The sequence below is a fragment of the Streptopelia decaocto genome (genome assembly GCF_964273445.1).
Source record: "Streptopelia decaocto genome assembly, chromosome: 2".
In the NCBI taxonomy this organism is placed as follows: Eukaryota; Metazoa; Chordata; class Aves; order Columbiformes; family Columbidae; genus Streptopelia; species Streptopelia decaocto.
In genome coordinates, this window is record NC_138655.1 from 54,433,620 (window position 1) to 54,449,013 (window position 15,394).

At 41.4% G+C, this 15,394-nt stretch overlaps 1 protein-coding gene across 1 annotated transcript in view; it reads left to right on the forward strand.

Moving 5' to 3' along the window:
* Positions 1 to 15,394, forward strand: part of RAB31 (RAB31, member RAS oncogene family) — a 68,713-nt gene that overhangs the window by 44,278 nt on the left and 9,041 nt on the right. The window contains exons 5-6 of the mRNA XM_082045749.1: positions 3,311 to 3,417; positions 8,145 to 8,254. Coding sequence (XP_081901875.1) covers positions 3,311 to 3,417; positions 8,145 to 8,254 — 217 coding nt within the window. The remainder of the gene's footprint in view (positions 1 to 3,310; positions 3,418 to 8,144; positions 8,255 to 15,394) is intronic.

Sequence of the window (15,394 nt, forward strand, 5' to 3'; positions counted from 1 at the left end):
TTCAGTAGTTTGGGTATATTTGCATGGAGGTGTTCCAACTGCCTTAAAAACCTACATGTGAAGTCCACCTTCTGTGTTGTTGTCCAGATAAAGTGTTAGAGACTGCATTTTGTAGAAGTTCCTTTGGCTTTCCTCTCGCTAAGTAGGCAGGATGATATCATCCTGCAATGGGCCCTCCCATCACTGCCTGTGTTCTCTGTATGTATTGAATTTTTAGTACAAAAAGGAGCTAGCTGCTTCATCAAATGAACAGAAATTAGGTTGTTTGTATATTACTGATTTAAAAATTAATTATTTTAACTAAGCATATCATCTCATGTTTGTATTGTAGGGCTCAAGTCTTAACTTTGAAACCAGAAGTGAAAGAATAAGTCTCTGACTTTTGTCTCAACATTATTCATTTGGAATGAAAATTGTGTTTTCAGATCCTAAACAGCTCTTGCTGGTTTATCAGGCAGAGGAGGTTCTAGCTGAATGCTTTTTCCACTGCTTTTGAAAGAAACCCCCGCTGATAAAGCTGAGTTAGAGGTGGTGTTCATGGATGGATGGTCATGACAATTCACTTGCATTTTATTCCTTTTCTGCCAATTGAATTATTTACTATGAGGCTGAGAGGGCTGAAGTGATTCTCCAGTGCATTAGTGTAATGATCTGTGGCTGATGATGGTGGCCACTGTTGCACAAAGAGGTACTGTTCTCCTTTGCTAATTTGCCAAGAAAAGATGAGGAAGAGTGAATCCTGCTGGATTGATACTTACTTTTAATTTAAATGTCTTACAGTTGATCTTGTAATGCATTGTAAGAATCGAATTTTGTTTCGCCAGCCTTTTTCCAAGCTTACATGGAACAGCTCATAGAATAAAGAGGGCAAAATAAGAGAGGAAGATCAATGTGTATTTCTCTTTCTGATGCTTAATATTCAGTGTTCACCGTTAAAGTAGAATGGATAATTTTTCCCAATTGACAGATAGTGCTCTCCCTTCATTGATACTGATACAGCCATTGCTGATTTAGACACAACTCTCGCCTATTTCTGAAGGGGAAAAATGATTTATTATATATTTGGGAGCTCACTTTGAGTTTTAATAGTATTTTAAACCATACATTATAATTACAACCTCTAGGAACAAAAGTGATTTTAATGCTATTAGTTCATTAGCAGAAAATTTGCTATTAAAAAGTAGGCAGCATCAGTAAGTTTGAAAGAGCAGCGGATGTTGTCAACCTTGACTTCAGCAAGACTTTTGACACTGTTTCTCACAACCTCCTCATAGGCAAGCTCAAGAAGTGCGGGCTGGATGAATGCGTGGTGAGATGGGTCATGAACTGGCTGGAGGGCAGAGGTCAGAGGGCTGTGATCAATGGTGCAGAGTCTGGCTGGAGGGCTGTAGTTAGTGGGGTTCCCCAGGAGTCAGTGTTAGGTCCAGTCCTGTTCAACCTATTCATCAATGACCTGGATGAAGAGACTGAGTGCACCCTCAGGAAGTTTGCTGATGATACCAAACTGGGAGGAAGGGCCGACACAGCTGAAGGCTGTGCTGCCGTTCGGCGAGACCTGGATGGGCTGCAGGACTGGGCAGGGAAGAACCTAATGAAGTTCAGCAAGGACTCTCTCCAGCAGTTCCCTGTCCTTCTTGAACTGAGGGGCCCAGAACTGGACACAAAATTCCAGATGGGGTCTCGCCAGGGCAGAGTAGAGGGGAAGGAGAACCTCTCTGGACCTACTAACCACCCCCCTTCTAATAAACTCCAGGATGCCATTGGCCTTCCTGGCCACAAGGGCACAGTGCTGGCTCATGGTCATCCTGTTGTCCACCAGGACCCCCAAGTCCCTTTCCCCTATGCTGCTCTCCAACAGGTCATTCCCCAACTTATACTGGAACCAGGGGTTGTTCCTGCCCAGATGCAAGTCTCTACACTTTCCCTTGTTATATTTCATTAAATTTTTCCCTGCCCAACTCTCCAGCCTGTCCAGGTCTCTCTGGATGGCAGCACAGCCTTCTGGCATATCAGCCACTCCTCCCAGTTTGGTGTCATCAGCAAACTTGCTGATAGTACACTCTGTTCCCTCATCCAAGTCATTGATGACTATATTGAATAATACTGGTCCCAGTACCGACCCTTGAGGGACTCCACTAGATACAGGCCTCCAACTAGACTCTGCCCCATTGACCACAACTCTCTGGCTTCTTTCCTTCAGCCAGTTCACAGTCCACCTCACTACCCGATCATCCAGAGCACACTTCCTCAGTTTAGCAGCAAGGATTCTGTGGGAGACTGTGTCAAATACTTTACTGAAATCAAGTTTAAGGACAAGGAATTACTGGAGGGAGTGCAGTGATGGGCTACAAAGATGATTAGGGGCCTAGAGCACCTTTCTTATGAAGAGAGACTGAGAGAGCTGGAGAAGAGAAGGCTGAGAGGAGATCTCAGCAATGTTTATAAATATCTCAAGAGTGGATGTCAAGAGGATGGGACCAGACTCCTTTCAGTGGTGCCCAAGGATAGGATGAGGGGCAACAGGCACAGACTGAAGCACAGGAGGTTCTGTCTGAATATGAGGAGAAACTACTTTACCTTGGAGGTGCCAGAGCACTGGAACAGGCTGCCCAGAGAGGCTGTGGAGTCTCCTTCTCTGGAGGCATTCAAGACCCACCTGGACACATTCCTGTGCTATCTGCTCTGGGTGAACCTGCTTCAGCAGGTGGGTTGGACTAGATGATCTCCAGAGGTCCCTTCCAACCCCAACCATTCTGTGATTCTGTGAATTTTGTACTTTGATGGAAAAAGCCAAGTGAGTTGTCGCCTGTTTCTTTGGTTTCATAATGATTTAAATTGAGGTTTACCAGGTCACAGATTCAGAAATGCTGGCATGAGGGGGCCACTGAAACATCTCTTGGATGTTACTGAAAAATATAAGTCGTGATTAAGATAGTAATCCACCAGGCAGAAGATGAAGTTAGACAAATGAAGCTCACTTCAAAAGTTACGGAAATTAGCTATTAAGCAAATTTAAAAGAGCTCTGGTAGATTCTTAATCGCTGGAAATGTTAGGAAAAACATTTAGTGCTACTTTGGGAAGTGGCCAAGGGGGAAGTGTCCAAGTTTAAGCAAGAATTAATTTGAGGAAGTCTTATGACATAAGGTTTGAAAAGCAGATTACATAAAACAGCCATCTTCTGGTCTTGTGATCCATAAAATTATTATTACATTAATACTGTCAGAGCTGTGTTCCTCTAACTTCAGAAAAATAAACAAATACATCAACAGAGATGAGGCTGTTATCTTATTTGTTATTTCTCCAACTTAGGATTCGTTTCATACTTTGAAGAAATGGGTGAAAGAACTAAAAGAACATGGTCCTGAAAACATTGTAATGGCCATCGCTGGAAACAAATGTGATCTTTCTGATATCAGGTAATACATCCATTTTTGTTGTTGCTTTGATTGCAATAACTATATTCTATATTCCGTCAGGTAACCAATTTGTTGTTCTAGTAGTATATCATTTTGGTCAGCTGTATTGAGTCTTCCCCAATGTACAACCACACCAGCAGCAGCACAACTTGAATTATGTGCTTTTTTTTTTTTTAAGCTCTTTTACTGCCATTCCTATGTATATGTACAATCTACACCCTTTAGCTGCTGAATTGTTGGGAATGGAAAAGTATTCTTTTTTTTTTTTCCTTCTATTCATGTTAAAAGGTGCAGAATGTATTAAGCGATGAGCAAAACCAGCAGTGTAGAGCTAGAATGGTGGGCCTGAGGTAGAAAAATGTTATTCACAGAGCAGCTTTGAGAACTTACTGCACTTTGCAACAACCGAAACTGTCCCATAATACTGAATGTAGAAAGTGTATTTTTGTTGTTTTTAGGAGCATAACTTCGAGTAAAACCTGTGTCACCTTTGTGAAGCAAAGAACCTTCTGAGTAAAAGAGGGAAAGGTTGAATCTGCCCTCCCGCAGAATAGCCAAGATAATGCTGTTTGGCTTGAGAATGAAGTTAGAGTCACTCTTCTGCTTGTTAGCTCTAGGTTGGATTCACATTTATCCTTTCTGGAAGCACATTTTGCTGTACAGTAGTGATCCTTTGTGTCAGTCCACGACTCTCTGTTATTTCTTCCTTCAACTGTACTTCAACTCAATGGCCATATTTGGTGCTTTCCTCTTAGAACCTCACAGGCTCTCATGGATGCTGTTGTGTTATAATCATTGTTTGGTCCAGGTTCAGCAGAGCCCTGAAGCACTTGTGTAACTTAAGTAAGTGATGCAGTGCTTCCTAAACCAAGTTGCATTGGGTTTGTTTTGGGGTTATTTTGTTCCTCCCCTGCCCCGTCAGCCATGAACTGACACAAGACTATGGGTCGCTTCTTTCTGTAAGACCTGAACAAGCCCTGGTGCTAGAGAAGACTCCTAGTTTCTTTTGGGCTAAGAACTGATAGTACACAGCACAGATAGTATATTTTGGGCATCTTCTATCAACATGGTGAAGCCAAGTCCTATAATACAAAACTAAATGTTTCCAAATGTGAAACAGAAAAAAAAAAAAAAAAGGAAAGGACAATTATAAATAATAAACCCCCAAACCAATTATCACAAACTGGAGTTTTCAGTTGCTCTGAGAGTCACTTTAAATTTAAACTTGAGTGTTCCCAGCAATACAATTGCCTGATTAAATTAAGGGTAATAAGTTTGGAGATTGTGCCAAATTACCCTAATAGCACATGAATCCATAACCAGCCCTCCCCCTGCTTTTGGTAGCATTTGCTCTGGCAGCAAGCTTTTAAATGCTCTTCCACCAGAGGCAGGTTAAGTTGGAGACATAAAGGAAAACCTGCACCACAGAAGCGTTGGGAGAATACTGGGGATTCTCACAGACTGACTGTGATCATCTTACCACATTCTTCTCAAATGCTACCTGTTGTTTACTGATTGCTCATCATCTATTTCTTGCTCCTGTTCAGCCAGTGCAGCTCTTCCATGTACAAAATGTTCTGGCATTTGCATGGTGCTCATTGTCCTCAGTGAGCTAATGTCTCTCTTTTTTTCTTTTTCATAATTATGAACAGTTGTGAGGATTTTTCTATGCTGTTATTTTTTATGCATGCCTTTTCTCTTTCTAAAGTCATCCAGTGATGTCCAGTTAAAGAGATTTTGGTGGACAAATAGAGAGCAGACTATATTGTACGTGATATGTTTTCACAGTTCTTCCAGCAATCTGATTGTTTATGCAATGCATGTAACTGTGTATTCTCTGCCTGCTTTATATTTCAGGTTGACTTCACTAAAAACTATTTTAGGTGAAATGTGTCACAAATTTATCAGATTGTTTCCAGTGAATAGAAAATGCATATACCTTTGGGCACAGAGGATTTTAAAATAAGGTGATGTGAGCACAAAGGAGCAAGCTGCTGTCTGTATGCATTTTTGGCATCTTTGTCTAGTTTTGTAGAACTTCTGGCAGATGTTTTGCCGAGTATTAGAGAGGCAGCTGCTTTTAAGACCAACGTGAATAGAAGCAAAAGAGGACAAGCTGACCAGATCCAAGTTGATTTGATTCTACCATCTCTTTGACTGTAGGAGGTAATGTAAGGACAAATGCATGGAAGTAATAGGAACTCTCCTCTGGGAGAAGACTGATGCTATTTGTTATAGTCATTGGCCATGTTACCCTCCTCATTTAGCATCTTAAATTTGAATTTGAGTGGCCAACGTGGATTTGGGACACTCAGGGGACATGATGCCTTTCTCACTGTTTATGGGCTATGAGCAGCTTTTGGCACTCTGTTTGTGTAAATTTCTTCTCCACTTTGAAGGTACTTCTACAGATAGACAGGCAATTTTGTTTAGTATAAATCCTTATTTTTGTTATAGCACAATCAACCCTAGTACTGTTGAGTGTTTGGCATACTTTTAAGTAGCAGTAGTAGGCTTTTCCTTTTAATATGTGTACTGTCCTTCTGACAGGCAAGTCATTAAAAAGTAGTTTCAAAGACAGGAGCTGAGACTTAAATGTTAAAATGTTAAGTGTCCAAAATATTTTTTGAGCATTACAGAATCATAACAGGAACTAAGAAGTGTTTACTTCCCTAAAAATGTGGTGCACCTTATTAACAAGTTGTGTTCACTGGAAATTGCCAGATCCTTGGTTAAGAGAATTCAGCAGAATTTCATGCTCAGATCTTTCCTCTATGCATCTAGAATATTTCTTTATTCAGTAGTTATTCAGAAAATTTCAACAGAGATGGAATCAATAGAATGACTTGGAAAGGGTGAAATGAAGTAATTGACATCTTTCAGAATAGTTATTCCTCTGACTTTCCCTGCAGCCCTGGAATAAGACTTTCTCAGCACTCCACTGATGGCTCTTGCCTTTTCCCCTCTTCACTCCATCTTGCATGCATTCACCTCTCAGCTTAGAGATCAAGCTTTTGTGCTTTTCCTTTTTGATAAGATGGCATCTTTGCAATATTGACATCCAGATTATGATAGCTCCACTTGATGTATAGAGCCTTCTTGATGTCAGCAGCACTGGATGGCACATTGTTTATTTCCCACATACTGCGGACATTTATAGGCTTCCTTTAGAAATGTCATCAGAGAAAGCTAAGAATTTTCATGTTGCTTCCTTGGAATATTGTCACTTGCTGCTATTTTACCTTTTCCTTGATTCCCAAATTTTGCTTTCTCATCTAAATCACAGCAAGTCAAAAGACTTCATTACATAACCCTATGCTCTCAAATATCTTCATTTACTGTTGTTTGAATATTATGTTATATAGTTAAGTTCCTTTTTTCTTATTTCCAGGGCCATCCACAGATGTTGGTACCTTTTGTAATAAAGGCCAAGGTGCCATTTGAGAAATAGTAAGGGGAACGCTCCTTCCCTGTGTCTTCCACAATAAAAAGGCATGTAATGCAAAGAAGCAAGTAATGGAAACAAGCTCGGAATCCAGATGCTGGAACTGCAGGCTAATTTCTTTAAAAAAACATTTGTAATAAATTATGCAATTATTCTGCCTCTCGGCATGTTTCTTATGAGCAGCAGATCTGATTTATTTAAAATATATACCTCCATAAACTAATTGTGAAATTGCATTGCATTGCTCCCACCTGGGTACCTTCTGTTAAAGTTCAAGGTGCTCATACTAGGAGGAAATTGTATGAGGAGTCTCTGTATTGATTCGTCAGAGCTGGGGGTTGAAGGAGTTGGTACCAATTCTGCAAGTGCAACAGACAGCTGTAAAACCACACAAAACACACCAGCTGTTGTATTGAACAGCTAGAAGAAAAACAGTGCTCTCAGCCTGATGTTTCAACATGAGGATCCCCTGGTCCCCTGTTAGGGTGTCTAGTCTCCGATTCTGAGCTGTTGCCCAAAAATCAGGAATAGTGCTGGTTACAAGCAGCAGCGGACATGGGCAGGTTCAGCTTTGCCACCTGTCTCAGGCAGATACAAGGTCAGCGTGGGGTTTGCTTTGTGTCTGAAGCAGAGGTCTTTTGCATTCTGTAAACTGCATTTACCAGCTTTTGGCGTATGAATTACTGGCTACAAAATTAGGATGTTCTACCAGTGATTTTAAGATGGTGTCACTTTGGTGCCATGGCACAGAATGGTGGTCTTCCCTCTGTGACTCTGGCTCTCCCAAATTGCTCTTGCCAATGTGCTTGGAGTCAGTGGCTTTCATATTTCTTTCAGAACCTCTCGCAAACACTTAGATGATGCTCTTATTGTTTTCTTCCACAACAGCCATACTGTATCTTGTTTGAACGCTTAGTATGAATGGTGCTGAATGCTGCCTGGATCAGCAGAGGTTTATGTCTTTCCTCCAGTGTTTTAATGCTTTTCATATTGGTGTCAAGTTTGTAAAACAAACAAGATTGTCATCTAAATTGTCTTCCTTTTTTCAAGGCATAGGTTCAGTGGCAAGGCCAAGAAATCTGCAGATCGATCATTGGTGATATTTTGAATATGATGATCTAAATGCCATAAGAAGAAAGATAGTACTACTTTTGCAGGGAAGAAGAGCATAATAATGCTTTTCTGATTAGACTGTTTGAGGTTTTTGTTCGTTTGTATTTTTTTTTCCAAAATATTAAATTATTTTTGATTTTATTTTTTTTTTTTTTTTTTTTTTTTGTAGGGAGGTTCCTCTGAAGGATGCCAAAGAATATGCAGAATCTATAGGTGCAATTGTTGTTGAAACCAGTGCAAAGAATGCTGTTAACATTGAAGAACTTTTTCAAGGAATAAGTAAGTAAAGGCTCCCTTTGTTTATTTATTTATTTATTTATTTGTGGTTGTTTGGAGGTCTTCTGAAAATAGCTGTCTGTTTCGCGTCGAAAAACTTCTTTCCCAAGGACATAAGAAATCCACTGCGCCAGTAGTATGGCTGCTGTTTATGCAGATGTAAACTAAGAATGACTTTGAATACACCAGAGCAAAACATCATAGATATGGGGTAAGCCTGTTCCTTCTAAACTGTGTATAGATCCTGACCTGGGTCACATCTTCTGTTTCAGCCCAAGCCTGCTGTAGAGGCGATACTGTTGATCTTATCATGTTGATAAAGACTTAAACGTTGAGAAATGTGCCTGGAGGGCTACGATAAGGAGAAAATAGTCATTGCAGTGGAATCTGTTTTAAAAAAAAATATTTTCTCTCGGGGTCTTTTAAACAAGATGAAACTGACATTTCTCAGGAGGAGAAGAAAAAATGCCTTGTTCAGTTTGCCTTCTAGGGGTTCCAGTTTTGGTCTCTGACTGCAAGTGAAGGACCTTGTGGGCTGGAAGGGACCTCAGGAGACCTTCAGTCCAACTTCTTGCTCAAAGCAGACATGACAGTGAATTCAGACCAGGTTGCTTGGGCAGTTGTCTGGCTGGGCCTGAGAGCAGAGGTTCCACAACCTCTCTGGGCAGCTGAGTCCGGTGTTTAAATAGTTCTCGCAGTGGGATGCCCCTGGTCTATCAAGTCAGAACCTCTTGTGATTCATTTCATAGCCACCATCGCTCATTGTCCTGGATGCACCTCAGTAAAGACCCTGTCTCTGTCTTCTTAGCAGCCCTCCCCATGGGTACTGACAGGCTGCTTGGTGATCCCCCAAAGTCATCTCATCTGCAGGCTGAACAGGCCCTGTTTCCTCAGCCTCTCCTCACAGGGAAAGTGCTCCAGACCCCTGACTGTCTCGGTGGCCCCCCTCTGAATTTGCACCAGTTTGTCATCCTTTTTCTTGTGTTGTGGAGCCCAGAGCTGGATGCATTACTGAGCTTGTGTTAGACCATATCAAGATGGGGATAACTACTTCACTGGATCTGCTGGCCCGGCTCTTGTTGGTGTGACTTAGAATGCTGTTGGCCATCTTTGCTGCCAGGGTGCGCTGCTGGCTCGTGCTCAGCTTGCTGCCCTTGTGTCCTTTTGGCAGAGCTGCTTTCCAGGCAGCCAGTTCCCAGCCTGTCTCTTAGCCAGGGGCTCTTCCTTCCCACAAGCCGGGCTTTCTGAACCACATGAGGCTCCTGTTGGCTCATTCCTCCCTCCAGCCTAAGGTCCTCTGAACAGCAGGTCTGCCCTCAAGGGTATTGAATGTGCCTCTGTGTTGGGTATCATCTGAGGGGTCAAGTGGATGCATATTTTTTCTTCCTTCAGGCCAAGTTACTAAGCAAGGTACTACACTCATAACTGGCCTACAGGTAGATATGTACTATTGTACATATAGTACAATGTACCGTTGGTACTATGTACTATTAACCACTGTCCTTTAAGTCTGATGATCTAGCCAGTTTTTCACAAATCTAACAGTCTGTCTACCTAAACCATAATATCCCAACTTGGATATACCAGGATGCTGTAGGAGAAAGTGTCAAAAACCTTGCTAAAGTCACGGTAGACAACATCCAAAACTCATTTTCAATCACAGATCCAGTCATACTGTCATTTAGGGCAACCAGGTTGGTTGGATGTGCTGACTGGTCCTAGTCACCTTCTTCACATTCATGTGTTTAGAAGCAGCTCCTGAAAGGATTTGCTCCGTGGTTTTCCCAGGCATCTAACCAGCCTGTAGATCCATGGCTACTTATTACCCTTTTGAAGGCAGATATAACGTTTGCCTTTCTTCAGTCATAGGGGACCTCCCTTATTCTCCACAACCTTTCAAAAGCATTAGGGATGATAAAGAGCGGTCTTTCAGCAACATGGGCCTGCTCCCTCTCCATCCTCAGGCTTGTATCTGTTGAGATATCTTCAAAGCTCCATGACTTGATCCTTCTCCACTCCTGGTGGTTCCTCCTCTCCTTGAATCCTGTTTTGGGGTGCAGAGGCCTAGGAGACAGCACATCCAGAAACTCAAGTTTGTTTCCCTAAACTCTTTATTTTATTTCACATATTCATAATCAGCTTTTATTATCTACCACATTTTGCCTGAAATGGGGCCCGTTCAAGTTTTTGGTTCACCTGCATGGGATATATCTGAAATGGTTAATGAGAACCAGTATTCCTAGAATATGCTACCTTTCTTTTACCTCTTTTAAAAAAAGAAGTGTGTAACACGGCTGTCTAGAGGAACCGGTTCTTCCTTGTGATACTTTGCTAGATTGCTTGTGTCTGATGGTTGTGAATATTCTCACAGAGGAACTCATCCTTGCCACGTAATTACATAATTAGTTTCTGTCTTTGATAGGCAGTGCTGCAGCTGTCAGCTTACATTGTCCCTAATAATGGATATAATAGACGAGGAAAATCAGCTAAATTAAGTTTAGTATGAACTAGATACCCAGGCAAGTGCACTTAATTCCACAGGCAATTATTTCTATATATAGAAATACTTGGTCTCGGTGGATGTAGTCGTGACCTTATCAAGTACTCGGCGGGGAGAAAGGAGAGAGTTGGTAGTGTATGTTTATAGAAATATAGTGGAAACCAAGTGAAAAATGCTTAATTAGTAGGAGAATTAATTAGTATGATTATGACTGGGGAGGGGGTATGGATAACTTTCTGATGTTTTGCACCACTTCAATCTTTGTGCAATTTCCCGAGAACAGTCTGTTTATGTCCAAGTTGCATGGCAGCATTTCTGCCTTTTCAGTGTATGAAGTCCATCTGTGGCCATGTCTCCTACCCTGTTGACTAACTTTATTTGTGTGGTGCCCTAGAAGTCATGCAGCAGCTTTAGTTTTGCTTTCACGCTGCCTGAGAGTTCGTGCCCTTCTCTTTGTGCTGCTGTAGAAGGGCATGGTACAGCTCCACAGCCTCTGAGCAGGGAGACAGCAATTTCTGTTTACCTTGGATCTTGAAGGCAGACTATATGTATTGCATATTTTACAGCCTGGATTTGGAAGGATATTCCAACATGGGTGGAGAATTTCTTCATGAAAAACCTTCTCAAAATTGATGCCCCAAACAGAAGGGGTAGACTACATTTTGATTTGGCTGAAAAATTCACCTCCTGCTTGATCATGCTTTTCTTTTCCCAGGGGTATTTTAACATAATCATTTTTCTTTCCTAAGGTGTTGAACAACTGTCTGTTTTCCAGGGAAAATATTGTGAACGGAGTGAAACAGTATAATGGGAAAATATTACTCAACATAATGATATAAAGAAGGCAGAAAATAAAAGGGGATCTGGGATGTTTTGCTGACAACCAGATAAATCTTGGAAAAATTATAGACAGAGCACTTCATTTCTAAGGTTATTATATTACACTATTTTAAAAAGATTTTTAATAAGTTTCTCTGGGTCTTTGAGGATTTGACTGCTTTGAGGGATGCCTCCGTAACACAGCCTCAACACAAATCCATTGTCCTTATTTCTTCTTAAGAAAATGCAAGATGTGGAAGACTGGAATGAGTAAAACTTTTTGATTTTTTTTTTTTGGAGATGGGGCAAATCTGGCAAGAGAGGGACTCTGCAGTTGGTGTACTTAGGCAAATAAGACCGAGGAGACAGCTGGAGCACAAGAGTCAGCAAAGTCGGTGTTTTTGGCACTGGAGAGTTTTCTCTGAGCTGCGTGATGGGATGCAGCTCCTGGCTGTCTGTTGTGCCCCTGTGATTTCAGGCAGCAAGCCATTCTACTACACTTACCCTGGTTACATTTAGCAGCACCTGACTGAAGGCTTGCTGTGATTGTGAAACATCACATCTGTAAACAAGAAAATAGTATTTTTAGTAGAGTTGTATATTCCCTACTTGGGCTACATTTTTCAAAATGTCTTTCTTGAAAGGTTTTTGACATAAAAAGGGCTCAAGATGATAGTGGTTTTTCATGTGTTCCAGTAGTTCTTTTTTTAATAGCTGAGAATAGGATCAAATGTTAATTTTTTATTCCCAGCCTTAGAAGAATCATAGACACAGCATTTCCTTCTCACTGGTTTATACTTGACCAGCAGCAAAAATGCCAGGAATGTATTATACGATAGGAGTATAATACAGTATCAAGTTGTGCCTGTGCAGGGGTTGTACCAGTTCTGTATTACCCTTTCCTGGTTGTGGGGCTTTAATGCACTGTCCACAGCTTGTGCCTGGGAAGGCAGCTTACCCATTAAAACCACCTGGTTTTCAATGACTAAGCAAGCTGCCCCAAGTGTACTGTCATCTAATAGCAATCACACCCTTGCAATTTTCAGACACCCGTTCATTTAACAACTCAAATAAGCCTTAGTTACCTTATTCAAATCTAGTGCATGCCAGCTGTTTCTCTTCAGCCTGGGTGTATTGCCTGTTACCTTAGCGTGAAGGTGCCCCAGATAGGAAAGAGAAGATTACATAAAAGCCATCTTCTGTAAATGATACAGATGAGACTGTACCTCCCAGGTTAATACCAGTCTGCATCAGTAAGTCCAAAGGTAAAGAGACATTGGGATGGGTAAGCCTCTGAGGAATACCTAGACAAGGGAAATATGAAATTAACTTGTGCTTAAACAAAAAAATAAATCATAGTACCATAGAATGGTTTGGTTTGGAAGGGACCTTAAAGCTCAGCTAGTCCAGCCCCCCTGCAATGAGCAGGGACATCTTCAACTAGATCAGGTTGCTCAGAGCCCCGTCCAGCCTGGCCTGGAATGTCTCCAGGGATGGGGCATCTACCACCTCTCTGGGCAACCTGGGACAGTGTTTCACCACCCTCACTGTAAAAAATTTCTTCCTCATATCTGGCCTGAATCTCCCCTCCTTTAGTTTAAAACCATTACCCCTTGTCCTGTCGCAACAGGCCCTGCTGAAAAGTCTGTCCCCATCTTTCTCATCGGCCACTTTTAAGTACTGAAAGGCTGCAATAAGGTCTCCCTGGAGCCTTCTCTTCTCCAGGCTGAGCAACCCCAACTCTCTCAGCTTGTCCTCACAGCAGAAGTGTTCCAGCCCTCTGGTTATCTTGGAGGCCTCCTCTGGCCTCTCTCCAATAGGTCCATGTCTTTCCTGTGCCGAGGGCGCCAGAGCTGGATGCAGGACTCCAGGTGGGGTCTCACCAGAGTGGAGTAAAGGGGCACAATCATCTTCCTTGACCTGCTGGCCACACTGATTTTGATGCAGCTGAGGATATGGTTGGTATTTTTTGAAGTGTGACAGATGTTGAGGACTGTTGTGCTACCAAAGGAGGAATGAGTGAAGCATTTCAGCATCTTCTGTTGAGGATGAGAGGGAAGTGAGTGAGGAAATAATCAGAATTGCTCTACAGAAAATGTGTAAAGAGTTGTTAGCATGCTCAATCTTACTGATGCTAGTCCTATAAAAAGGTGACAGGCTTATGTTTAAAAAATGCAGCTGAGGATGTTCTTCTTAGATGAAGCTTCCTAATTAGAACAGAGAGTTTCTGTTTCAGGGTACAACCTTTCATTTGGTAAATGCTCAGTTATAAATGCACGAAGCTATTGATTTTCTGGTGCCTTGCTAGCAGTTCATGTATTGAATATTTAATGTAACCCAAATACTTGTTTCCTAGAAATACTGGGAGATTAAAAAAAGAAGACCAATCTCTAGAGTTTACAGTTTAACCTATTGTATAGTGGAGAAACTAGAGAGGAATGTGTAAAATGTCTGTCTGTGGAAGGGGGAGGGATCCTTTCCAGCAGACATTTGATGTTTGCACTGACTCAGATGAACTTGGGTGGGTGGAATTGAACATGTCCAATTTTGAAGCTTTGTGAATGATGAACGTGGTGGTTTTCATCCTGTTATCTGCTGATTTGCAGGCATCTGTGAACTACTTTGAGTAGGTCTATGAAAGATGTTTTAAGAAGAGCAAGTACATTTATGTTACAAAGCAACTCACATATGCCATTTTTAAGGCAGCTCGAGCCCACAACTGAATTTTTGTAGGGGGTGTTCACCTGTGAACAGCCTGTGAAATGATGGAGAAACATTGCCCTAACTTATGTTTGAAATTATGTTATTTACAGTTCATGCTCCTTGTATTCCAGGATTAGTAGTCCTCTTGCTTTTAAATGTTCATGAATGAAGCAAAGCTTTCTTTGGACTACTCCTAAAGTTCAAGTTGTGAGGTCTTGAGTTTCTCTCCAACTGCAGGAGAGCTCTTCAACATAAACTAGTAAATATACCAAAACAGCCTGAAAGTTAATTACAGCAGAACCTCAAATCAAGGTTGGATCTCTTAGTAATTAAAGTCATTAGGTATTATGTTGTTTACTTTGATGCATGTAAGATTTTTTTTTTCCTGAAAATTTTAATTAAATGAGCAAAATTTACTTCTATTGCTGCTTCTCCTAGCAAGAACTTCAGTGTCAGCATTCTATGCTTTTGCTTTAAAAAAAAAGGGGAAAAAAAACCCAACATGTTTATTTTCTTGAATGGAAGTGCTGTTAGGTATGCTGTTAGAAGTATTAGAATAATTGCAACTTAACTATGTTTAGTTATGCAATATCCTTTAGTGTAAACATGTGCTACCTTGCATGAAAACTTACAACATGAAGTAAACAGCAGTCAGCTGTGTCCATTGGGGAAATCCTGCTTCGCTGCGATTGTGGGTGAGAAAAAGAAATGCAGACTGAGCAGTGGGGCAAGCTTTATAAACCATGTGAGAGGCATGATAACTTCTAAAATGCTAGTCAAACTGCTTTCAAATGTTGAAAGGATTTGGGGAGATAAGAAGCGTGACTGTCACAGGTCCTGCAGATGCAAAGGAGTCTGATATGCAAATGCTGAAACTGTTGGGTAAGATGTGCCTCCTTCATTCTGCCATGTCTCCAGAGATGGTTGTGCCTTATTAACGAGATTTATAGAGGGTGATGCTTTGCAGGGGCTCACCGTGCTGGGATACAGCTAGCAATTTTAGGAGGAGGCTCTGGCCATGGTATGTGTGTTGTACTGCTGCTTGAAGAAGTCTGCCTTTCCCCAAGTGAGCTGTGGATTTCACATCATGCACTAATGAAAAATCTCTCCTTCCTCCACCC